Source organism: Hyla sarda, chromosome 6 (assembly GCF_029499605.1).
Source record: "Hyla sarda isolate aHylSar1 chromosome 6, aHylSar1.hap1, whole genome shotgun sequence".
Taxonomy (NCBI): Eukaryota; Metazoa; Chordata; class Amphibia; order Anura; family Hylidae; genus Hyla; species Hyla sarda.
In genome coordinates this window covers 26,452,152-26,479,662 of record NC_079194.1, presented here as the reverse complement: position 1 = coordinate 26,479,662, position 27,511 = coordinate 26,452,152, and the positions used below count along the sequence as shown (strand labels likewise).

Sequence of the window (27,511 nt, the reverse complement as noted above, 5' to 3'; positions counted from 1 at the left end):
CACCGTGGGGACCCCCACTATCTCCCTGCTGCACCCAGCATTTGTTTAAAGCATCGGGTGCGGCGCCAAAGGCTCATGACCTCATGACCGCGCCGCGCTCATGACGTCACGGCCAAGCCCCCTCAATCCAAGTCTATGGGAGGGGGCGTGACGGCCATCATGCCCCCTCCCATAGACTTGCATTTAGGGGCATGGCTGTGACGTCACGAGCTTCTGCCCCGCATCGCCAGTCATCCAGAACAGAGCGAAGTTCGCTCCGTGCACCGGATGTCTGGAGTGCTGCAGCCGAGATCGTGGGGGATTGCGGCGGGACCCCCGCGATCAGACATCTTGTCCCCTATCCTTTGGATAGGGGATAAGATGTCTAGGGGCAGAGTACCCCTTTAAGTGCCAGACTAGTTGCAGTGCAATGTTACACATTTTCAAGGTACACCAGCCTAACTATACCTTCGTATAGGAAAATATGAAGATGTGGTATGGATCACAAATGTTGTAATATCTGTACAACACAATTCCATAATATGGTAGTACTCATGGTGCCTAAGGTCTAAGACAATTTTCCTTTAAAGGGGTACTCCGCTCCTAGACATCTTATCCCCTATCCAAAGTATAGGGATAAGATGTCTGATCGAGGGGGTCCCGCCTTGGGGACCCCCGTGATTTCCCTGCTGCACCCGGCATTGCTGCGTTGGGTGCAGTGCCGGAGGCTCGTGACATCACGGCCGCGTCCCGCTCGTAACGTCACGGCCACGCCCCCTCAATGCAAGTCTATGGGACTTGCATTTAGGGGGCATGGCCGTGACGTCACGAGACTCCGCCCCGCATCGCCAGTCATCCAGCACAGAGCGAAGTTCGCTCCGTGTACCGGATGCCTGGAGTGCCGCAGCCGAGATCGCGTGGGATCGCGGCGGGACCCCCGCGATCAGACATCTGATAAGATGCCTAGGGGCAGAGTTCCCTTTTAAGTGTCACACCAGTTGCAGTGCAATGTTACACATTTTCAAGGTACACCAGCCTAACTATACCTTCGTATAGGCATATATGAAGATGTGGTATGGATCACAAATGATCTAATATCTGTACAACACAATTCCATAATATGGGAGTACTCATGGTGCCTAAGGTCTAAGACAATTCTCCTTTAAAGGGGTATCCTATCTTATCCCCTATCCAAAGGGGCCCCCGCGATCTCTCCTGCCGGAGCTGTAACCTATACACTATCATTGACCTTGGCGCATTCTTATCCTAGAGAAGCCAGAGATCCCATTCACATGACACTACTCTCTGGGATTTCATTCTGGCCTGTGTTTTTGTCTCCTGATATTCCTGGGATTAGGTCAGTAAATCTCTTCTCTATTCACCCACTATTAACAATGGATTTTTTGTTAGTCGTCTGGGAGAATCCTGCCGGTGCAGCCCAGTAACAATATACCAGGAGAATAACATCCTTGACTCCCGCTTGAATATCAGTGAATGTAAGAACCCAGATTGTCAGGCAGAGGAAGTCGTGACGTAGTCTGGAGGGTGCAGCGAGTGCGAGAATACATGGACATCATAACATAACCTGCTTTGTTAGAGGGGATAAGATGTCTAGGGGCGGAGTACCCCTATTTTGAAGACTTCTAGTGGTGAAGTAAGTCAGGACACTAGGTGTAGGCATTACTTGAACATATTTATATCTTCTTTGCATTTTATAGAATCCTACAATAAATAATGCCGAACCCAGAGTGCCTCCAAGTGTTGCAAAACTACAGCCCCCAGCATGCCCGGACAGCCTTTGGCTGTCCGGGCATGCTGGGAGTTGTAGTTTTGCAACAGCTGGATGCACCCTGGTTGGGAAACACTGATCTAGTGTGGATAACAACGCTTATGCTGTATACCGCACACCTGAGTGTTGTTCTCCACCAGCCATAAGGCTAATGTGAGGTTACTGCACAGTGTATATGTCAGAGATATTGGTTTGTCTACACGCCTGTTCAGATGACCAATATACACATATTTACACTGCAGTATGTCTTAGTCCTTCGTCTTTCCTCCTGTGATCTTTTGCCGGTTTACTCACTTTACTCCTGCATTCTGATTTTGTACTGTGCTGCTTTAAAGGTTTGACCTGTCGCTTTCCTGACTTTGCCTTGTTATTCTGATTTTGTACCTCACTGCTCCCCTGGTTCAGACTCTTTGGCTTCTTGTTTTCAGTTTAACCACTCACTGTTTTGCCTTTCTGGTTCTGACCAGCACTGTCTGACACCCCTGCACTTAGTCCAGCATAGGGATAGTCGCCTAGTTTGGGACTGCCATTAAAGGGGGTACTTCACTGGAAAAAAAAAAAATGTAATCAACTAGTGCCAGAAAGTTAAACAGATTTGTAAATTACTTCTATTTTAAAAATCTTAATCCTTCCAGTACTTATCAGCTGTTGTATGCTCCACAGGAAGTTCTTTGCTTTTTGAATTTCCTTTCTGTTTGACCACATTGCACTCTGCTGACACCTCTGTCCATGTCAGGTACTGTCAAGAGTAGGAGAAAATCCCCTTAGCAAACCTCTCCTGCTCTGGACATTTCCTAAAATGGACAGAGGTGTCAGTAGAGAGCACTGTGGTCAGGCAGAAAGGAAATTCAAAAAGAAAATAACTTCCTCTGTAGTATACAGCAGCTGATAAGTACTGAAAGGATTAAGATTTTTAAATAGAAGTAATTTACAAATCTGTTTAACTTTCTGGAGCTAGTTAATTTAAAATAAAATGTTTTTCAGTGGAGTACCCCTTTTAAGGGTAGGTAGGGACAGTGGTTAGGGAGAGATCTATGTCGGCTGTGACAACCTCTAAAGGGATTATCCCAAGATCAAAACTCATTACAGGATGGATGCTAAGTATTTCATTGTAGGGGGGGTCTGAAAAATGGGATCCCCTTAAATTATGAGGGAGGAGCGGCCAACGAACAAGTACTCTGGCACTTCCACAGCACATGAATAGATCAGCAAACACAGATGAGCGCTGTAACCAGCTATCTAGCTATTAGCCTCATAGCGGGACTGTCCCATGTACAGAGCAGCAGCACACATGCTTAATCGTTACTCAAAGGGACCCCTGTTCTTGGGATAGGTGGTGGGGGTACCAGTGATTAGAAAATAAAAACAATTTATTAGTTATAATATGCACAGATGATAAGTTTTAATCTTGGGATAACCCCTTTTAAAGGGGTTGTCCGGGAGGCAGAAAAGTGAAGCGATGTCCAATGTCGCCGTAACATCACAATGCAATGTCGCCGTAACATCATGGCGCTATCGGACATCAAATGTGGCCATGGTTTGGCCCCCACACAATGAAAGTTGAGGGAAAGTTGAGCATGCCTGGGTTATTCCAACTTCCCTTGACATCTGTATAACCATGAACACTGGAGATCCAGGAGGATAAAGACTTTTAGGATATAGACAGGTCTTTAAAGGCATGTCGGCCCTAGACACCACACCCGACACGCCCCTTCCATGTATCTCTATGGGAGAGGCGGAGTTCCAGCGTCCGTGCATCCCCGCCTCTTCCATAGAGCTGTATGGGGGGGGGGGGGGGTCGTGTCATCAACCTCAGTGAGGTCGACATCATGTCGGTAATGCCTGGATCCCATGCAGGAGAACGCTAGGGGTCCCAGCGTTCGGACCCTGCGGATAGGGGATAAGTGTTCTACACATCATATCTCCTTTTTTAAAGGGTTACTCCGCTACCCAATGTCCGGAACATTGAGTTCCGAACGCCGTGTGCGGACTTCCGTGTTCACGCCCGCCCCCTCCTGACGTCAAGCCCCGTCATGTGACGTCACATCCCGCCCCCTCAATGCACGTCCGTAGACTTTCATTGAGTAGGCAGACCGTGACGTCACGAAGGGGCGGGCGAGAACACGGAAGCTCGCACACAGCGTTCGGAACTCAATATTCCAGGCGCTGGGGAGCGGAGTAACCCTTTAAGTATCCAAATATGCTAATACGCATAGTAAACATTGTGCATGTCCAGAAAAGTTGAGAAGAGTAAAAGTAAAGGAGAAGTGTTAATAAATACCCAAACCTGTGACAGCTACAATACATTAGAGGGGTCCCAGGTCACGTGCCGACCATCATGCAGGGAATTTATGGAGAACACGTCATCATCTCCTAGTATGAAATCCAACACCTGAGGAGATGCAGGCTGGTTAGTGTGTACGGACAATGGACACATGGGTTATCTTATACCGGTGGTCCACAAAGTGTGGACCGCCAGATCTTGCAAAACTACAACCACCAGCATGCCCGGACAGCCGTAGGCTGTCCGGGCATGCTGGTGGTTGTAGTTTTGCAACATCTGGAGGTCCACAGTATGGAGCCCACTGTAGACAGACTACACAACCTATAACACATTGTGCAAATATTTTAGGAATTAATGTAAGATTAGTATGAGATGAAGCTGCCGGTCACAATGTGACGTGTATAAAAGTCAATGAATTACGGATGTTCATAGGTGTTACGCCGAGCGCTCCGGGTCCCCGCTCCTCCCCGGAGCGCTCGCTTCACTCTCCCCGCGGCAGCGCTCCGGTCACGTCCTCTGACCCGGGGCGCTGCGATTCCGCTGCCAGCCGGGATGCGATTCGCGATGCGGGTTGCGCCCGCTCGCGATGCGCACCCCGGCTCCCCTACCTGACTCGCTCTCCGTCTGTTCTGTCCCGGCGCGCGCGGCCCCGCTCCCTAGGGCGCGCGCGCGCCGGGTCTCTGCGATTTAAAGGGCCACTGCGCCGCTGATTGGCGCAGTGGTTCCAATCAGTGTGTTCACCTGTGCACTTCCCTATATCACCTCACTTCCCCTGCACTCCCTTGCCGGATCTTGTTGCCTTAGTGCCAGTGAAAGCGTTCCTTGTGTGTTCCTTGCCTGTGTTTCCAGACCTTCTGCCGTTGCCCCTGACTACGATCCTTGCTGCCTGCCCCGACCTTCTGCTACGTCCGACCTTGCTTTTGCCTACTCCCTTGTACCGCGCCTATCTTCAGCAGCCAGAGAGGTGAGCCGTTGCTAGTGGATACGACCTGGTCACTACCGCCGCAGCAAGACCATCCCGCTTTGCGGCGGGCTCTGGTGAAAACCAGTAGTGGCTTAGAACCGGTCCACTAGCACGGTCCACGCCAATCCCTCTCTGGCACAGAGGATCCACTACCTGCCAGCCGGCATCGTGACAGTAGATCCGGCCATGGATCCCGCTGAAGTTCCTCTGCCAGTTGTCGCTGACCTCACCACGGTGGTCGCCCAGCAGTCACAACAGATAGCGCAACAAGGCCAACAGCTGTCTCAACTGACCGTTATGCTACAACAGTTACTACCACAGCTTCAGCAGTCATCTCCTCCGCCAGCTCCTGCACCTCCTCCGCAGCGAGTGGCCGCTCCTGGGATACGCTTATCCTTGCCGGATAAATTTGATGGGGACTCTAAGTTTTGCCGTGGCTTTCTTTCCCAATGTTCCCTGCATCTGGAGATGATGTCGGACCTGTTTCCCACTGAAAGGTCTAAGGTGGCTTTCGTAGTCAGCCTTCTGTCCGGAAAAGCCCTGTCATGGGCCACACCGCTCTGGGACCGCAATGACCCCGTCACTGCCTCTGTACACTCCTTCTTCTCGGAAATCCGAAGTGTCTTTGAGGAACCTGCCCGAGCCTCTTCTGCTGAGACTGCCCTGTTGAACCTGGTCCAGGGTAATTCTTCCGTTGGCGAGTATGCCGTACAATTCCGTACTCTTGCTTCAGAATTGTCCTGGAATAATGAGGCCCTCTGCGCGACCTTCAAAAAAGGCCTATCCAGCAACATTAAAGATGTTCTGGCCGCACGAGAAATTCCTGCTAATCTACATGAACTTATTCACCTAGCCACTCGCATTGACATGCGTTTTTCCGAAAGGCGTCAGGAACTCCGCCAAGATATGGACTCTGTTCGCACGAGGCGTTTCTTCTCCTCGGCTCCTCTCTCCTCTGGTCCCCTGCAATCTGTTCCTGTGCCTCCCGCCGTGGAGGCTATGCAGGTCGACCGATCTCGCCTGACACCTCAAGAGAGGACACGACGCCGTATGGAGAACCTCTGCCTGTACTGTGCTAGTACCGAACACTTCCTGAGAGATTGTCCTATCCGTCCTCCCCGCCTGGAAAGACGTACGCTGACTCCGCACAAAGGTGAGACAGTCCTTGATGTCTACTCTGCTTCTCCACGTCTTACTGTGCCTGTGCGGATGTCTGCCTCTGCCTTCTCCTTCTCTACAGTGGCCTTCTTGGACTCTGGATCTGCAGGAAATTTTATTTTGGCCTCTCTCGTCAACAGGTTCAACATCCCGGTGACCAGTCTCGCCAGACCCCTCTACATCAATTGTATAAATAATGAAAGATTGGACTGTACCATACGTTTCCGCACGGAGCCCCTTCTTATGAGCATCGGATCTCATCATGAGAGGATTGAACTTTTGGTCCTCCCCAATTGCACCTCGGAAATTCTCCTTGGACTTCCCTGGCTTCAACTTCATTCCCCTACCCTGGATTGGTCCACTGGGGAGATCAAGAGTTGGGGGTCCTCTTGTTCCAAGAACTGTCTAAAACCGGTTCCCAGTAACCCTTGCCGTAACTCTGTGGTTCCTCCAGTAACCGGTCTCCCTAAGGCCTATATGGACTTCGCGGATGTTTTCTGCAAAAAACAAGCTGAGACTCTACCTCCTCACAGGCCTTATGATTGCCCTATCGACCTCCTCCCGGGCACTACTCCACCCCGGGGCAGAATTTATCCTCTCTCTGCCCCAGAGACTCTTGCCATGTCCGAATACGTCCAGGAGAATCTAAAGAAGGGCTTTATCCGTAAATCCTCCTCTCCTGCCGGAGCCGGATTTTTCTTTGTGTCCAAAAAAGATGGCTCCCTACGTCCTTGCATTGACTACCGCGGTCTTAATAAAATCACGGTTAAGAACCGCTACCCCTTACCCCTCATCTCTGAACTCTTTGATCGCCTCCAAGGTGCCCACATCTTCACTAAATTGGACTTAAGAGGCGCCTATAACCTCATCCGCATCAGAGAGGGGGACGAGTGGAAAACGGCATTTAACACCAGAGATGGACACTTTGAGTATCTGGTCATGCCCTTTGGATTGTGCAACGCCCCTGCCGTCTTCCAAGACTTTGTCAATGAAATTTTTCGTGATCTGTTATACTCCTGTGTTGTTGTATATCTGGACGATATCCTAATTTTTTCTGCCAATCTAGAAGAACACCGCCAGCATGTCCGTATGGTTCTTCAGAGACTTCGTGACAACCAACTCTATGCCAAAATTGAGAAATGTCTGTTTGAATGCCAATCTCTTCCTTTTCTAGGATATTTGGTCTCTGGCCAGGGACTACAGATGGATCCAGACAAACTCTCGGCCGTCTTAGATTGGCCACGCCCCTCCGGACTCCGTGCTATCCAACGCTTTTTGGGGTTCGCCAATTATTACAGGCAATTTATTCCACATTTTTCTACCATTGTGGCTCCTATCGTGGCTTTAACCAAAAAAAATGCTGATCCCAAGTCCTGGCCTCCTCAAGCAGAAGACGCCTTTAAACGACTCAAGTCTGCCTTTTCTTCGGCTCCCGTCCTCTCCAGACCTGACCCTTCCAAACCCTTCCTATTGGAGGTTGATGCCTCCTCAGTGGGAGCTGGAGCTGTTCTTCTACAAAAAAATTCTTCCGGGCATGCTGTCACTTGTGGTTTTTTCTCTAGGACCTTCTCTCCAGCGGAGAGGAACTACTCCATCGGGGATCGAGAGCTTCTAGCCATTAAATTAGCACTTGAGGAATGGAGGCATCTGCTGGAGGGATCAAGTTCTCCTGTTATTATCTACACCGACCACAAGAACCTCTCCTACCTCCAGTCTGCCCAACGGCTGAATCCTCGCCAGGCCCGGTGGTCTCTGTTCTTTGCCCGATTTAATTTTGAGATTCACTTTCGTCCTGCCGATAAGAACATTAGGGCCGATGCTCTCTCTCGTTCCTCGGATGCCTCAGAAGTTGAACTCTCTCCGCAACACATCATTCCACCTGACTGCCTGATCTCCACTTCTCCTGCCTCCATCAGGCAGACTCCTCCAGGAAAGACCTTTGTTTCTCCTCGCCAACGCCTCGGAATCCTCAAATGGGGTCACTCCTCCCATCTCGCAGGTCATGCGGGTATCAAGAAATCTGTGCAACTCATCTCCCGCTTCTATTGGTGGCCGACTCTGGAGACGGATGTTGTGGACTTTGTGCGAGCCTGCACTATCTGTGCCCGGGATAAGACTCCTCGCCAGAAGCCCGCTGGTTTTCTTCATCCTCTGCCTGTCCCCGAACAGCCTTGGTCTCTGATTGGTATGGATTTTATTACTGATTTACCCCCTTCCCGTGGCAACACTGTTATTTGGGTGGTCGTTGATCGATTCTCCAAAATGGCACATTTCATCCCTCTTCCTGGTCTTCCTTCTGCGCCTCAGTTGGCTAAACAATTTTTTGTACACATTTTTCGTCTTCACGGGTTGCCTACGCAGATTGTCTCGGATAGAGGCGTCCAATTCGTGTCTAAATTCTGGAGGGCTCTCTGTAAACAACTCAAGATTAAATTAAATTTTTCTTCTGCATATCATCCCCAGTCCAATGGACAAGTAGAAAGGATTAACCAGATCTTGGGTGATTATTTGCGACATTTTGTTTCCTCCCGCCAGGATGACTGGGCAGATCTCCTCCCATGGGCCGAATTCTCGTATAACTTCAGGGTCTCTGAGTCTTCCTCCAAATCCCCATTTTTCGTGGTGTACGGCCGTCACCCTCTTCCCCCCCTCCCTACTCCCTTGCCCTCTGGTCTGCCCGCTGTGGATGAAATTTCTCGTGACCTTTCCATCATATGGAGAGAGACCCAAAATTCTCTCTTACAGGCTTCATCACGCATGAAGAAGTTCGCGGATAAGAAAAGAAGAGCTCCCCCCGTTTTTTCCCCTGGAGACAAGGTATGGCTCTCCGCTAAATATGTCCGCTTCCGTGTCCCTAGCTACAAGTTGGGACCACGCTATCTTGGTCCTTTCAAAATTTTGTGTCAAATTAATCCTGTCTCTTATAAACTTCTTCTTCCTCCCTCTCTTCGTATCCCTAATGCCTTTCACGTCTCTCTTCTCAAACCACTCATCCTCAACCGTTTTTCTCCCAAATCTGTTCCTCCCACTCCTGTTTCCGGCTCCTCGGACATCTTCTCGGTCAAAGAAATTTTAGCTGCCAAAAAGGTCAGAGGGAAAAATTTTTTTTTAGTGGACTGGGAGGGTTGTGGTCCTGAAGAGAGATCCTGGGAACCTGAGGACAACATCCTAGACAAAAGTCTGCTCCTCAGGTTCTCAGGCTCTAAGAAGAGGGGGAGACCCAAGGGGGGGGGTACTGTTACGCCGAGCGCTCCGGGTCCCCGCTCCTCCCCGGAGCGCTCGCTTCACTCTCCCCGCGGCAGCGCTCCGGTCACGTCCTCTGATCCGGGGCGCTGCGATTCCGCTGCCAGCCGGGATGCGATTCGCGATGCGTGTTGCGCCCGCTCGCGATGCGCACCCCGGCTCCCCTACCTGACTCGCTCTCCGTCTGTTCTGTCCCGGCGCGCGCGGCCCCGCTCCCTAGGGCGCGCGCGCGCCGGGTCTCTGCGATTTAAAGGGCCACTGCGCCGCTGATTGGCGCAGTGGTTCCAATCAGTGTGTTCACCTGTGCACTTCCCTATATCACCTCACTTCCCCTGCACTCCCTTGCCGGATCTTGTTGCCTTAGTGCCAGTGAAAGCGTTCCTTGTGTGTTCCTTGCCTGTGTTTCCAGACCTTCTGCCGTTGCCCCTGACTACGATCCTTGCTGCCTGCCCCGACCTTCTGCTACGTCCGACCTTGCTTTTGCCTACTCCCTTGTACCGCGCCTATCTTCAGCAGCCAGAGAGGTGAGCCGTTGCTAGTGGATACGACCTGGTCACTACCGCCGCAGCAAGACCATCCCGCTTTGCGGCGGGCTCTGGTGAAAACCAGTAGTGGCTTAGAACCGGTCCACTAGCACGGTCCACGCCAATCCCTCTCTGGCACAGAGGATCCACTACCTGCCAGCCGGCATCGTGACAATAGGCGTCTTAGGATGGATTCAGATCTGTCCAGCGTTCTAACATAGCGTGTCTCCAGCATGGCTGAACTGGATTTAAAAAACACGGGATGTCGCATTTTTTTATTCCAGTGAGTTTACTGGTCTGTCTCCGCACCTATAGGTCCAGGACTGCCATATTTAAGCATTAAAGGGGTACTCCGCCGGAAAACATCTTATCCCCTATCCAAAGAATAGGGGATAAAAGGTTTAAATGCAGGGGTCATGCAGCTGGGGACCCCCGCGGTTTCCGCTGCGGCATCCCAGTCATCCGGAGCACGGAGCGAACTCCGCTCCGTGCTGGATGACTGGCAACTACAGCCGCCACGCCCACTCCATTCATGTCTATGGGAGGAGGCGTGACAGCTACATACTAGCCGTCACGTCCCCTCCCATAGTCATGAAAGGGGGGGCATGGCGTGACGCCACGAACACGGAAGCTCCAAGCTTCCGTGTTCCGGATGCCGCCGCTTCCGTCCCAGAGATCGCCGGGGGTCACCAGTGGCGGGAACCCCCCCCCGTGATCAGATATCTTATCCCCTATCCTTTGGATAGGGTATAAGATGTTTTCCGGTAGAGTAATCCTTTAAGAGCACTGGAGGGGATGCCAAGTGCAGCGCGTTCACCTTGTTGTATCTCGTTTTCCCATCCAGAGTGCTACTCCTTTAAGATGGTATCCAGAATTAAAGGAATTGTCCAAAAAATATTTTATGTCTGGTAATGTTGTAAGAATAATAAACAGGTCAGACAGCGTTCCCTCAAGTTACACTATTAGTTAGTTCCAGGATGACCATTGTTGAGACCATAACTCTATGGAAACCTAGTAATTAGTTTTGAAGCCCCAAAATGTAATCCGAAAGTGAGGATTAAAGAATAAGTAGATAACTAATAGAGATAAAGCAAATCCTTACATATAAAAGTAATAAAGATCTGCTGGGAGATGTTATCACTGTCTATGTAGAGGACAGGAGCTTCTTCAGGGTCCTGTACAGTACACAGTGTCCTAAAAAAGTAACATGGAGCCGCCCTCACCTGGTGTCCAAAGGAGCAGCTAATCCTGGTACAGGTAAAGAGTACAGAACATGTAATACCTCCCTGTACTGTAGGAGGCGCTACCAGACACCAGTCAGTGCATACACTTCAGTAATACAGGTAAAGAGTACAGAACATGTAATATACCTCCCTGTACTGTAGGAGGCGCTACCAGACACCAGTCAGTGCATACACTTTAGTAATACAGCTAAAGAGTAGTAAAGAACATGTAATACCTCCCTGTACTGTAGGGGGCGCTACCAGACACCAGTCAGTGCATACACTTCAGTAATACAGGTAGAGTACAGAACATGTAATACCTCCCTGTACTGTAGGGGGCGCTACCAGACACCAGTCAGTGCATACACTTCAGTAATACAGGTAAAGAGAAGAACAGAACATGTAATACCTCCCTGTACTGTAGGGGGCACTACCATACACCAGTCAGTGCATACACTTCAGTAATACAGGTAAAGAGTACAGAACATGTAATACCTCCCTGTACTGTAGGGGGCGCTACCAGACAACAGTCAGTGCATGCACTTCAGTAATACAGGTAAAGAGTAGTACAGAACATGTAATACCACCCTGTACTGTAGGGGGCGCTACCAGACACCAATAATTGCATACACTTCAGGAGTTTTACCAGTGAAATGTCCATTCTGATTGGTCAGATCTTCCAGCCATTGACACGTTTCACAGATCTGGACTGTCTGTAGCATTGTATGGTGAGTCTGGTTTCAAGTAATAATGGTCCAGAAAAGACTGAAAATATTGCAACCTGAGGCCATTGTAAGTTGAGGGACCACTGTACTCACCCATCCCCCTTTCTGCTGCTGCAGTCATGTAGGCTCCCAGTCACCGATCCTTTCAGCTTACTTCTTAATTCTTGCTTCTTACTTCCTGTGACATCGTGACCAGGCAGGGACTGTCCACTCTGCTGCTGTGGCGGTGTCCCACCACATCCAGCGAATGACTGAGAGGGTCAGCTCCTGCATGATCACAGAAACAAAGATGAAGCCCAGAAGACCGGGAGCGGCCGTGACTGCAGCGTTGAGGGAGCGGGGCGGGTGAGTATAACCTGTTTATTACTTTTACTACACAACCCGCCATGGATAATTACTCTTACTCTTACTGGGCTATCCTTAAGAAAGGACACAAATATTAGATTGGTGGGGGTCTTACTACGGGTACCATGCAGAGCTGTGTTTTTTTAAAGGGCCGCAGTACTCACCAGTTCCTTTATTGTTTACCAGGCACAGTTTTGTACATTTGATAGTGGCTATGCTACTAGATAAGTACACCATAAAACGGCACATAACATAAAAGGAGTGGGTGGAGGACCTCAGGGAGGGTAGGTCTTATGGATGTTCAGTATGCCCTATGTCCTAGACTAGTGTTACCCAGCCAGGGTAACTCCAGCTGTTGCAAAACTACAACTCCCAGCATGCCCGGACAGCCGTTGGCTGTCCGGGCATGCTGGGAGTTGTAGTTTTGCAACAGCTGGAGGCACCCTGGTCAGGAAACACTGTCCTAGACATTGGATAATCTATCCCTAATGATAATAGCACCAAAACCCATTCTATCTGTCATGGAAATAGATCAGTTTACGATACTTTGTACTGGGGACTAAGCAACGCGCCAATATGTGACTGACACTTCGCGATATGGCACTTCTACTTTATTGTTGTTTCAAGGCCAGAACAGGAGGACTGAAAGAAATGAGAACATCTGCGCGCTTTCCTGTTGTGAATGGAGCTGCCAATCTTCTATTATCAGCGAAAGACACGAATGGAATCATTTACGGTATTGTTATTTTTTTATTTTTATTATCTGGTGACATAATGTTACTACTGGCTGACACATGCTAAAAAAATATAGATAACTGTTCATATCAGTGTTTTATGAATTTTAATTATATAAAAGGAAAAGACATCTAGAATAGTTGTTAAAAGGGGTACTCCGGTGAAAAAAGCTATACAGATTTGTAAATGACTCCTATTTAAAAATCTTAATCCTTCCGGTACTTATCAGCTGCTGTATGCTCCAGAGGAAGTTGTGTAGTTCTTTCCAGTCTGACCACAGTGCTCTCTGCTGACACCTCTGTCCGTGTCCGGAACTGTCCAGAGAAGGAGAGGTTTTCTATAGGGATTTGCTTCTACTCTGGACAGTTCAGGACACGGACAGAAGTGGCGGCAGAGAGCACGGTGGTCAGACTGGAAAGAACTACACAACTTCCTCTGGAGCATACAGCAGCTGATAAGTACCGGAAGGATTAAGATTATTAAATAGAAGTAATTTGCAACTCTGGTACTCTGATGCTCAGCGTTTGGAACAAACTGTTCAGAACACTGGAGCCGGCGGCAGGCAGCTCATGACGTCATAGTCCCGCCCCCTCATGCAAGTCTCTGTGAGGGGGCATGACGGCTGTGAGGAGGCGGGGTTATGACGTCACAAGCTCCTGGCGTCGGATCCAGCGTTTGGAACATTTTGTTTTTAAACGCTGAGCAGCGGAGTACCCCTTTAAGCAACAGATTCTAGATGTCTTTTCCTTTAATGTATTTTTTTTTTTTTGTTTGTTTTTTGGCGCCGTGATCTGTAATTTTAGTAGTACCACTTTGATATTGATCAGAATTTTTTATTCCATTTTTTTTTCCTGGGATTTAATCTGATCAAAGATGCAATTCTGGAGTTTCATTTTTTTTTTTTTTACATTTACATCATTCACCATGCGGGATGAATACGGTTATTTTTTAAATAGTAGCCTGTGCCATGCGTCCTTAGCAGCCCTATAACTTGTATACACGTCTTATGTTGTTAAGGAGTTAAACATAAAAATGGGATCCTGCTGCTGGCTCTGCCCTCTTAGAGCAGGGGGAGCTGAGCAGAATGATATATAGTTTTATTGGAAAAGATTCAGCATTACTTGCCATTTATTCATGTAAGGCTCTGCTCTTTGCAGGCTAAGTAGTCATGTGGGCGGTCCTAATCACTGATTGACAGCTGTGCCTGTGTATAAGTGGGCATGCAAAGAGAGCTGTCAATCACTGAGAAAGACCATCCACGTGACAACTTCACTCATTGAGGGCTAAGTAGTCAAGATGGCGGTCATACTCAGCTCTCTGTATGAATACTTATCTGTCAATCACTCAGTAGGACCGCCCACATGACTATAACTACTTAGCACAGAAAAAGCAGAGATTTACCTGAAAAAATCTATTATCCTGGATCTTTTCCCACAATACTATATATCGATCTGTTCAGCTCCTCTTGCTCTATAACCTGAAAACTGCATTTTCAATGTGACATGTTCACTTTAAATGTGAGGTGCTGTATGCTTAGCTTAAAAGAGCAGGGGCCCCATACACTATCCCTATACCCACCACTGCAAAGAACATTTTTTTGCATAAAATATCACTTGCAAGTTTACACAGACTCGTATTATGCTGTAATGTCAGTAGTCACTATCCTCACCTGGCAATTCTCCTGGATTCTGCTCTCTTTTGTTGACTTTGGGATGGTAACAATTCCGTTCTACGAAGAATAGAATCTTTATTGCAACGTACATAACAGTCATGTCATTTGGATGTATTATATATCATATTGAATCAGTAAAGTGTTTCCCAGCCAGGGTGCCTCCAGCTGTTGAAAACTACAACTCCCAGCATGTCCAGACAGTCTTTGGCTTAATAGTATAATAAATAATATATAATAGTATAATATATACATAATAATAATAATATATATATATATATAATATATAAATAAAATTAAAAATAATAATAATAAATACTAATATAAAAAATATACGTTCATGTAAACAGTCCTATAGTGGACAGATGTTAGGCTTCATTCACACTTGTTTGTAAGTCAAAACAAAGAGAACAAGCACAAAAACAACGGCAGAGGTGTAAATCTCTCCCTGATACTTTATCTCTATTTATGTTCCACTTCCAGTATTGGTTTACAGATACCGATATATGAAACTGATAGATGATAGATGTGCTGCTGTGTGAAAGTGGCCTTTGCGGATATTTCTGCTCTACTGCAGGACTTTACTATCCTTCTTTATATCTAGGGGTTTTGAACGCTCAATAAATTAGATTAGTTTCCCTGTATAGTTTATTATATCATTATACTAGTGCCCGATATCATTATACTAGTGCCCGATATCATTATACTAGTGCCCGGTGTTGCCCGGTCTTCCTACCTTGTGGGAGAGGAAAAGAAACAATGACAATCTCGTCCTCATATCCCAACCTCATATTTAGTCTTTATCTCCTGTCCTCCTATCTCATATCATATCCTCATATTCCTTTTTCATATCTTGCTCACATATCCCAACCTCATATCATATCCTCATATCCCGTCCTCATATCTCATCCTCATATCTCATCCTCATATCCTATCCTCATATTTCGTCTTTACTGTATATTTTGTCCTCATATCCCGACCTTATATCTCATCCTCATATCCTAACCTCATATCCCATCCACCGCACTAACTATTATCTGCACCTGCTTGCCAGACAGCAGGATTTTTAAAAGTCCCGGGCAATCTCTGCAGCTCGAGAGTAACGGAATCAGGAGGTGTACCAAAAGTCCCATACACTTGTAGGCACTTCAGACAGAACCCCAACCTTGCAAATGGGGGTGGGTTAGGGTTGATTTAACTCTACTATATTTTTAGTTGACATATAAGTAAGGTGTACCAGCTGCATGTGTAGGTTTCATTATAGTAACTTGGTCATGTGATCACCAGTCTGACTCTTCAAAACTTTCAGTGCTTAATGTGTCAGATCAGGATGTCAGTTCTGGGTTCTACAGGATGACATCATCACCTACTAAATCCCATTCTATTAGCTCTCTGATCCCTCCCCAGCCCACCTCGCTCAGATCTGTATACTGCTGCTTCTACCTTTATTGGATCAGGATATATAGTAGTTATACCCCTTCCCTCCAGCTCTATCTGTATACTGCTGCTATCTCTATAGGATCAGGGTATATAGTAATTATACACTTCCCTTCCAGCTCTTTCTGTATACTGCTGCTGCTATCTCTATGGGTTTAGGATGTATAGTAGTTATATACCTCCCTTTCAGCTTTAACGATATACTGCTGCTATCTCTATGGGATCAGTATATGTATTGTAGTTATACACCTCCCCTCCAGCTCTATCTGTATACTGCTGCTATCTCTATGGGATCAGTATATGTATTGTAGTTATACACCTCCCCTCCAGCTCTATCTGTATACTGCTGCTATCTCTATGGAATCTGGATATATAGTAGTTATACACCTGTCCTGAGGCTGTGTCCAGGCATGCCGGGGGTTCTAGTTTTGCAACAGCTGGAGGAACCCTGATTGGGAAACTTTGAACTGGTGCTTGCTTCAGTTATGGTGGAAAATAATTCCCCATCTCAATACCAGTATTAATAAATCTCATCCTCATTGTTTAGTCTTCCATGTAGCAAATGAAAATCAATAGGGAAGAAAGGAAAAGTGAAAGTGCTGCCCATAGTGGACAATGGGATCTTATTTGATCTGCTGCTGCATACAACTCCATCACTTTCCTCCTGCAGCAGCTATGATAACGTTTCCCCCATAGTGAGAAGATATGTAACAAGGGCTAGAAATCTAGGGCTAGGGCTAGATCTCTTTAAAGAGGTACTCCGCCCCTAGACATCTTATCCCCTATCCAAAGGATAGGGGATAAGATTTCTGATTGCGGGGGTCCCCAGCGGCAGGCCCCCCGCAATCTCGGCTGTGGCACCCCAGACATCCGGTGCACGGAGCAAACTTTGCTCCGTGCCGGATGACTGGTGATGCGGGGCGGAGTCTCGTGATGTCACGGTCACGCCCCCTCAATTCAAGTCTATGGGAGGGGGCGTGTCGCCTCCTCCCATAGACTTGCATTGAGAGTGCGTGACCGCGACATCACGAGCCTCCGGCGCTGCGCCCGACGCTCTAAATGAACACCGGGTGCAACAGGAAGATCGCAGGGGTCCCCAGCGACGGGACCCCTGTGATCAGACATCTTATCCCCTAACCTTTGGATAGGGCATAATATGTCTAGGGGCGGATAGGGGATAAGATGTCTGATCACAGGGGTTTTAAATCAACTGGTGCCAGAAAGTTAAACAGATTTGTAAATTACTACAGAGGAAATTCTTTTCTTTTTGAATTTCTTTTTTGTCTTGTCCACAGTGCTCTCTGCTGACACCTGATGCCCGTATCAATAACTGTCCAGAGCAGGAGCAAATCCCCATAGCAAACCTATGCTGCTCTGGACAGAGGTGTCAGCAGAGAGCACTGTGGACAAGACAAAAAAAAAGAAATTCAAAAAGAATAGAATTTCCTCTGTAGCACACAGCTGCTAAGAAGTACTGAAAGGATTAAGATTTTTAAATAGAAGTGATTTACATATCGGTTTAACTTTCTGGCACCAGTTAATTTAAAAAATAAATAAATAAATAAAAGTTTTCCACCGGAGTACCCCTTTAAGGCAAAGTTTAACATCTATACTGTTAGGGTATGTTCACACTGCGGAATTCCCACGGAACGTTAGCATCTGTGTGAATGGGTCATCCGCGAGACCCGTTCACATTGCGGAATTTCAGCAGCGGACAATTCCGCCGCTGAAATTGTTCTGCCCAAAAAAAGAACACGTTCATTCTTTGCGCGGAAGTCGGTGAGCACTGCATAGCCGTCAATGGTGACTGCGCAGTGCCGCGCGGTGCTACCACCGCCGCCGGCTGAATCTCTGCTCACTGAATTCCGCGAGCCGAGATTCAGCTACAAATCGGTAGTGTGAACATACCCCTAAAGAGCATTATAAAACCTCTTTACCTGGATGCTCCAACGTATACAAATTTGAGCCGGCGTCTTCCCATACTGCTTTGCAAGCCTCAGAATAACCGGATGTGTCAGTACCTGTCCCTTCGCCAGAGGACAGTATCCTCCAAATACAATGTTATTCCTATTACAATAATCCACCAGCTCTTGTGGCCTCTGAAAGGGGTGATACTCCACCTGCAGAAAGGTAAAGAAGAGCAACTCATGGGAATATGTAGAATAGTAATTATTTCATCTTTAGTATATTAATATAATAATTACATTTCCTGTGAGTGAGAGAAATCCATTAGTATTGTCTCTTTTTGAACATGCGTTAGCTACATGTTCACTATACACGTACGGCCAGTCTTAATGACTGTAAAGGTACCCATACACATTAGGTTATAGTTGATAAAGTTTGTCCCACAACTATTGAAGATATTTGGCCACCTTAAATGGGTAAACAAATGTTACGAAATCAACTGGTGCCAGAAAGTTAAACAGATTTATAAATTACTTCTATTAAAAAAATCTTAATCCTTCCAGTACTTAACAGCTGCTGTATACTACAGTGGAAGTTGTGAAGTTCTTTCCAGTCTGACCACAGTGCTCTCTGCTGCCACCTCTGTCCATGTCGGGAACTGTCCAGAGGGGTTATCCAGGAAAAAACTTTTTTTATATATATAAATCAACTGGCTCCAGAAAGTTAAACAGATTTGTAAATTACTTCTATTAAAAAATCTTAATCCTTTCAGTACTTATGAGCTGCTGAAGTTGAGTTGTTCTTTTCTGTCTAAGTGCTCTCTGATGACACGTGTCTCGAGAACCGCCCAGTTTAGAAGCAAATCCCCATAGCAAACCTCTTCTACTCAAGCAGAGATGTCAGCAGAGAGCACTGTTGCCAGACAGAATAGAACAACTCAACTTCAGCAGCTGATAATTATTGAAAGATTAATTATTGGATTAAGATGATTTTAATTAAAATTATTTACAAATCTGTTTAACTTTCTGGAGCCAGTTGATATAAAAAAAAAAAAAAAAAGTTTTTTCCTGGAATACCCCTTTAAGATTTTTAAATGGGCATTCTCATTAAAACAAATTTTTGCTATTGCGGTAAATACCTTACGGTAAATAAAACATCTTTCTAATGTTGTTTTCTATGTTTTATTTGTGTTTAAAAAAGCTGCCACTAGGTGTCTCCCTACTTATCCAGAGCACATTTCCCCCCATCTTTTGCACAGTCATTAGACTCCTGCTGGCCTGGCAGAAGTCCATAATCAGGAAATGCTGAGTGGTGTGTGTGCAGCCTTAGTCAATTATAGCTCATCTCACACTGAACTGCTATGGGCTGTGTGTAGCAGAATTAGAGAGGAAGTTCTCCCCTGTATGGCTTCAGATGATGTCACGCCTTCTGGGGAACGCCCCTTACCAGTCTGTGAATCTGACTGAGACTTAGAAGAAAATACAGTAAATATCCAGGTAATCAAAATAATAAAAATAAAGGCAGGGGGTGGTTTATCATGATGGGGCAGTGAACTGGGAGGATTATAAAATGTATCAAGATTATGAGGTACTCTTTAACTAAAAATCATTTGCAAATCTGTATAACTTTCTGGCAGCAGTTGATTTGAAAACATTTGTTTTCCACTGGAGTACCCCATAATTGGCTAATATGGTTTAAAATGTGTATAGCTGTGCCTGCAAAATGATTATTTGCTCGACTGTTGTTCAACCATAAATCAAATTCTTTCCAATGTGTTTGTCTACCTTAAAGGGGTACTCCGCTGCTCAGCGTTTGGAACAAACAGCCGGCACCGGGAGCTTGTGACATCATAGCCCCACCCCCTCATGATGTCAGGCCTCGCCTCTTCAATGCAAGTCTATGGGAGGGGGCATGACAGCCCCTTCTGGCAGTGTCTTCCCAGACAGGGAGACTCCAGCTGTTGATAAACTACAACTCCCAGCATCCCTGGCTTTCTGGGCTTGCTGGGAGTTGTAGTTTTGCCACAATTGGAGGCTCCCTGTTTGGGAAGACATTGTATTATGGGCACTCTCTTTTTCTTTCTTCTCGTTTCAGACCCATGTTTGCAGAGGATTACGGCAGATTTGTTGGACTACGGCGATGAAAGGGGAGTGTTTTTTTATTTATTTTTTATGACATTTTTTTTCCAATTTGTCGTGTTTTTTTAACTCAATTTTCAGGCTTAGTAGTGCAAGCCATCTTATAGACAGAATCCAATACTAAGCCAGGGCTTAGCATTAGCTACAAAAACAGCTAGTGCTAACCCCCAAATATTACCCCGGGAAGAGCTGGTACCAACAGGCCCGGAGTGTCAAAAATGGCACTCCTGGGCCTAGGTGGTAACAGGCTGGCATTATTTAGGCTGGGGAGGGCCAGTAACCACTGTCCTTGCCCACCCTGGTAACGTCAGGCTGCTGCTTCTTGGTTGGTATCTGGCTGAGAATGAAATACAGGGAACCCTATGCGTTTTAAAAATAAATAAATAAAATAAAAAAACCTATAGGGTTCCCCGTATTTTATTCTTAGCCAGATACCAACCAAGCAGCAACAGCCTGACCTTATCAGGGTGGGCGAGGACCATTGTTACTGGCCTTTCCCAGCCTTAATAACACCAGCCTGTTAGCACCTGGGCCCAGGAGTGCAATTTTTTTGACGCTGTTGGTACAGCTGTTGGTACCCTGTGGCAGCAGGTACCAGGATAATATTTGGGGGTTAGCGATAGCTGTTTTTATGGCTAACGCTAAGCCCCGGCTTAGTAGTGGAAGCTGTCTTATAGACAGAATCCATTAATAAGTCTTAAAATTGGGCAAAAATAGTCCAAACCTCAAGGATAGTAGAATAAAAGTTTTTTTTTACGAGAAAAAAAACTTTTATTCTACTATCCTTGAGGATTGGGCCAAATTTGCACAATACTTTTAGATTATTTTTTCACTTTGGGTATAAGTGATTGCCCTCATACCTCGGTTAGAAGTTAATTGTGAGCTGCACCAAACTTTTTCTCTATTCAAATCTGAAAATTAATATAAAAAAAAAACACTACACATTGAAAAAAAAAATTTTATTAAAAAAAAAACGCTCCCCCACAAGCAATTTTATTAAAAGAAAAAAACTCCTGTTCATCATCGTAGTCCATCAATTCCACCGCCTTTGGCTGTCCAGGCATGCTGGGAGTTGTAGTGTAGCAACAGCTGGAGTCTCCCTGTCTGGAAAAACACTGCCAGAAGGGTCTCTTCACATTATACAAAACGTACAATGTGAACAGAGCCTCACACTTACCAACCTGGCTCCTGTCTGTAGCTCCGCCCCCTAATTATGTCATCACTAGCGGGAGGAGTTACACTGACCCGGACCCGGGACAGGAGCGAGGGAGGTAAGTGGACGTCCTCTTCTGTATACACTATATACAGCTATCTATAGATAGCTGTATATAGTATATACCACCCAAAGGGGCTATAGGAGCAGGGAGTCCTGTCAGTATAGTGATGGGATTCCCGACTGCTGTATAGTATACACGGATAGACTATACACTCCTGTATACTATACGGCCGTGCACGTCTGGAAGCCAGGTCCGCCGGTTACTCTATGTAGGAGTTTCGAGTCACAGTCCTAGCGGCGAGTGCAGGATACCGTTTATTTTACTTCGTATGCGAACCAAAAACTATGACCCAGCATGTTGTGTCGAATGTTTTATTTCGGTGCACTAGTAGTAATTTCTATATATTTATTGCCTGATCCTGGAGCGTTGAATCACATGTTTCTGTCTGTCTGGTACTGCAGTTGATTTTTTACATTACTTTTAGCACATTCCTCCTTCATATGTCATTTCTATACTCTTCAGTCTTATTATTACCAGACCGAAAGTGTGAAACGCGATTTTACGCCAAAGAAAATAATGATGTATTGAATGAGCGCGGAGATCCTGGGAGCCTGGAGCCTTTGCAGGACACACACATGCACATTAACCATTCATGGCACAACACTAGCAGTAAAGAGGTTAGGGGGACAACTAGGTCATCCCGCTCTCCATTCACCGGCTCTCCTGACAGGCTTTGTCCTTTGTAGGAGCCACTTCATTCGGAAACTGAAAAGTCTCGTCCACCCTGGAGCCACAAAAACAAAACTCAAGAACAGTTTGTCCCCATTGGTAGCCAAAAAAAAAAAAAAAAAGGACAACTATGGTAGAAAGACAACTGGATGACAAGTGAGGAAAGAGAAAGACGACCAAGTGGACCGGGGGGGTGGAAATCAGAAATGGGGGGGGGGGGGGAGAGAAAAGAGTGAGAAAAGAGAGAGCGTTCCCACCGAGAGGAAGCAAACAATGCAGGAAAAACACATTCACTCCATACAATGTACTCCCCCTGTGAAGGCCACAATACAATTACTACCGCTACATACATAGTGTATATTGTGCTGCTGTTTACATGATCTCATGACGCTACTCACCAGGTTTAGCTCATACAAGAAATCGTAACAATAACTTTCCCCCTGCTGTCAGGAACATGAGCGAGAGGAATCATCGCCCGGGGTCAGACAAACATGGAGGATCTGTGTGCCGCCACTAGGAAAACACTTAACCCTATACCCTATGCGTATTTCTTGTTGCTATTAGACTGTATTCAGACCACGTTTGGGGCAGATAGAAGGATTTGAAAAACCGGTTGCCACCGTATCCCTGCCGGACGTGTGCCGTACCCCATTAATTTCAGTCGGACAAAGTGAGCTAGGGAGAGTATGCATTTTTTGGCCAGACTTAAAAAAGTGCAGCAGTTGTTTAAAGGGGTACTCCCGTGGAAAACTTTTTTTTTAAAAACAACTGGTGCTAGAAAGTTAAAGGGGTACTCCGGCGCTTAGACATCATATCCCCTATCCAAGGGATAGGGGATAAGATGCCTGATCGCGGGGGTCCCGCCGTTGGGGACCCCCGTGATCTTGGACGCCGCCCCCCCCGTTAAAATCACGGGGTCTGATTACTGTCAATCACGGGGCCGAAGCATTGTGACGTCACGGCTCTGCCCCCGTGTGACGTCACGCTCTGCCCCCTCAATGCAAGCCTATGGGAGGGGGCGTGGCAGCTGTCACGCCTCCTCCCATAGACTTGCATTGAGGGGCGGGGTGTGATGTCACACGGGGGCGGAGTCGTGATGTCACGGTCTCATGTCACCGTGGTCGGGAGCCGAAGCATTCAGCGTTTCCGGAAGCCGCATGAGGTGGGTCGTGCAGCCGAGATCCCGGGGGTCTCCAGCGGCGGGACCCCCGCGATCTGACATCTTATCCCCTATCCTTTGGATAGGGGATAAGATGTCTAGGGGCGGAGTACCCCTTTAAACAGATTTGTAAATCACTTCTATTAAAAAAATCTTCCAGGGGCTGTATACTAAAGAGAAATCCAAAAAAGAAATGCATTTCCTCTGATGTCATGACCACAGTGCTCTCTGCTGACCTCTGCTGTCCATTTTAGGAACTGTCCAGAGCAGCATATGTTTGCTATGGGGATTTTCTCCTGCTCTTGTCAGTTCCTAAAATGGACAGCAGAGGTCAGCAGAAGAGAGCACTGTGGTCATGACATCAGAGGAAATGCATTTCTTTTTTGGATTTCTCTTTAGTATACAGCCCCTAAAAAGTACTGGAAGGATTAAGATTTTTTTTATAGAAGTGATTTACAAATCTGTTTAACTTTCTGGCACCAGTTGATAAAAAAAAAAAAAAAAAAAAAGTTTGCCATGGGAGTACACCTTTAAAAGACTGGCAAAGAAGTGTTACTGGCAGGGATATGTCGGCAACTGGTTTTCAAATCCTTCCTCAGTATGCCCCAAACGTGGCGTGAATGTAGTCGAATAGCAACAAAAAAATACGCATAGGGTGTAGGGTTGAGTGTTTTCCTAGTGGCGGCACACAGATCCTCCATGTTTCTCTGATCCCGGTCATAGTAGATCAGTGGTCTCCAATCTGCGGACCTCCAGATGTTGCAAAACTACAACTCCCAGCATGCCCGGACAGCCAACGGCTGTCCGGGCATGCTGGGAGTTGTAGTTTTGCAACATCTGGAGGTCCGCAGGTTGGAGACCACTGTAGTAGATGATTTTCCTCTCTCATGTTCCTGACAGCAGGGGAAAGTTACCGTTATTGTGGTTCTCTCCCCACCCTGTATCTATGTAAGCAGGAAGGTTTCATAGACTTCCATTATGAGCATTAGGTCACGTGACATGTGAAAAAGCAAAAAAAAAGAAAACAAAGCCTGATCAGCCATTGATTGGTCACCTATACCATATTTACATATCTTATGTCTATGGCCAACTTTAGCTAAACAGACTACCCTAGGGTAGTAAGAGGCCATATAACCAACTGATTTACTAAACCCCAATGCCTAAGCCCGGGGTATGAAACCCCTATTGCTTACCCCTAAAATACAACTTTTACTTCATAATATTAAAATACAAATCCCAACAAGAAAGATAGGTTAAAACTGATAACCAGGTGAACCTAGTGCCGATTAGACTCGTATTGAGGGAGCAATCTCCACTTAATGACTTGGTAGCCCTGCAGTGGCTACCTATCTTGAGGATCACACTGGTATCACTTAAAATAAAACACTATTGCCGCCTCTACATGTTTCGCCGCCTCCGCGGCTTTCTCAAGAGGTAATGGTGGCAAGTCCCGCCCCTCATGACATCATGCCCCGCCCCCTCAATGCAATTCACGCCCCCTCCCATAGACTTGCATTGAGGGGCGTGGCATGATGTCATGAGGGGCGGGGCTATGACGTCACAAGCTCCCGCCACCAGCTCCAGAGTTCGGAACAGTTGGTTCCAAATGCTGAGCAGCGGGGTACCCCTTTAAAGGTAGGTATCTTAGTCAGGGACCCCACATCGGTCTCCTGTTAACCAGCACTATAACCGGGTGTATGGGGTTTAGTGTGGGTGAACAGGTGAGCGTTTTCCTTTAACGAATGAACCTGGAGAAGGTTTATTTGCTTCTGGGAACAAGATCAAGAAAATATAACTTCTGGATTGATGGGATACGTCTACTGTTTCCTTCACGGACTCCCCTGACCAATTTTAGGACGGGGACTAACACTTAAAGGGGTATTCCAGGCAAAAACTTTTTTTTTATATATCAACTGGCTCCGGAAAGTTAAACAGATTTGTAAATTACTTCTATTAAAAAATCTTAATCCTTCCAATAGTTATTAGCTTCTGAAGTTTTCTGTCTAACTGCTCAATGATGATGTCACGTCACGGGAGCTGTGAATGATAGGTGAATATCCCTTGCATGATGGGAGAATATCCCCATAGGAGCTGGACAGCTCCCAGGATGTGAGTCATCAGAAAGCAGTTAGACAGAAAACAGCAACTCAACTTCAGAAGCTAATAACTATTGGAAGAATTAAGATTTTTTAATAGAAGTAATTTCCAAATCTGTTTAACTTTCCGGAGTGAGTTGATATTTAAAAAAAAGTTTTTGCCTGGAATACCCCTTTAACAATTAAAAAAGATATTAAAGAAGATGTCCAGCGGGAAAAAGAAAAAAGTATCTCCTATCCGCAGTGGGGGGGGGGGGGGGGGTTTGGGGGTCTGACAGCTAGGAACCCCTGCGATCTCCCACACGGGGCCCCCGGCTCAGCTTCTATAATGATGTTTCACATTTTATGCCAAAAAATCCGTTCAGCGCTATGGGAGAGGCGGAGACACAGCGTTTGTGTGTCTCCACCTCTCCCATAGAGATGAAAGGAGATTTGACCAGCTTCCGTGCTGTGTGTGAAATGTCAATACAGGAGCAGTTATGTAGGAGCAGAGTCGGGACTGAGCCGGGGCCCCATATGGGAGATCGCGGGGGGTGCCAATGGTCGGACCCCAGCGATCTCCGCCTCTCCCATAGAGATGAATGGAGGAGGTGTGTTTCGATCAGCTTCCGTGCTGGGTGCGAAACTTCATTATAGGAGCAGAGCCAGGGCCCTGTATGGGAGATCGTGGTTGGTCCCAGCGGTCGGACCCCCAGCGATCTCCGCCTCTCCCATAGAGATGAATGGAGGAGGTGTGTTTCGATCAGCTTCCGTGCTGGGTGCGAAACTTCATTATAGGAGCAGAGCCGGGGCCCTGTATGACAGATCGCAGGGGGTCCCAATGGTCGGACCTCCAGCGATCTCCACCTCTCCCATAGAGATGAATGGAGGAGGTGTGTTTCGATCAGCTTCCCTACTGGGTGCGAAACTTCATTACAGGAGCAGAGCCGGGGCCCTGTATGGGAGATCGTGGTTGGTCCCAGCGGTCGTACCCCCAGCGCTCTCCGCCTCTCAAATAGAGATGAATGGAGGAGGTGTGTTTCGATCAGCTTCCGTACTGGGTGCGAAACTTCATTACAGGAGCAGAGCCGGGACCTATATGGGAGATCACAGGGGGTCCTAGCAGTAGGACCCCCCCCCCCCCCCCCTGGGGTTCAGACACTTATACTCTGTCCTGCGGATAGGGCATATGTTTTCTACCACCGGATATCTTCTTTAACCCTTACATATGACAAATTCCTATATTTTTTATAATTCCATAATGAATGTCTTTTATCTGAGGAAGTAGACGGATGTCTCTAAAAACGTTCCTACTGGACATGTAAAAAAAAATCCACGTTTCTTATTTTTCAGTCCGATTTATCAGGTCGCTTCTTTTGTTTTGCGCAAATATCTACTTGAATTACTGTTGAGGTTTTCCTCATATTCTTTTATGAAATTTTTGGATGTCGGGAACTTTTGACGCACTGGTGCCAAACTGAAGAGGTTTTCACTTATGTAACCTCACTCAGAAGTGAAAGATCACAGGGGGAAGAGTCGGCAAAAACAGTGCAAACATTTTAATAAATCAATAAGATTGGGAAAGTGTCGGAAGCCACGCTCACATTTTAGAAAATGAATTAAAATTGATAATTTTTTTTTAACTTTTTTAAACATCAAGGCAATTTTGGTGAATGTTTGGTATAGGACATTAGTACAGAGTAAAATGCAATTCTTCATTCTTTTTTCACCAAAATTTTAATCAGCACGGTCATAATCAAAAACATTTTATATGTTGTGCATCTTGTCAAATTAATAACTTTTCTAATATACTTCATAAAGAATTGTAAACTTTTTTTTAGAGAAATCATGGTTTATAAAAAAAGAACACTAGGGGTCCCCACACCATCCGGAACATATTCCTGTCCGGCTGCAGCATCATCTTTGTCCCAGCTGTAGCACAGGCCGGGACAAAGTCCAGGAAGTGAGGGCGGGGCTAACATTCCCCTGTGCTCACTCCTGTCCTATAAGACTGCAGCATTATCACAGAGAGGAGGGGGTTACAGAGCAGCCTTCAGTGATTGGATGAAGATACCCAGCACAGCAGAGCAGACTCATGGAAGAGGTGAATGCATGATGAGTGAGGGCGGGCTCAGTGCTAGCCTCGGACACGCCCCCTTCCTGAGCAGTGGATGTCAGAATGAGTGAGCAGCAGAACAGAGGGATGTATGAGC

General features: G+C 46.6%; 1 protein-coding gene across 6 annotated transcripts in view; it reads right to left on the bottom strand.

The window, feature by feature from the left end:
- The window catches only part of LOC130275433 (uncharacterized oxidoreductase YtbE-like), a 189,033-nt gene that overhangs the window by 67,301 nt on the left and 94,221 nt on the right, over window positions 1–27,511 (bottom strand). For 4 of the 6 annotated variants that reach the window (XM_056523387.1, XM_056523385.1, XM_056523390.1 and 1 more), the window contains 2 exons: window positions 18,013–18,195; window positions 14,639–14,698 (listed from right to left, as the gene is read on the bottom strand). In XM_056523387.1, coding sequence (XP_056379362.1) covers window positions 14,639–14,698; window positions 18,013–18,195 — 243 coding nt within the window. Of the gene's footprint in view, window positions 1–4,049; window positions 4,161–14,638; window positions 14,699–18,012; window positions 18,196–27,511 lie in introns of all 6 variants that reach the window. The other 2 variants (XM_056523388.1, XM_056523389.1) reach the window with 2 other exon arrangements.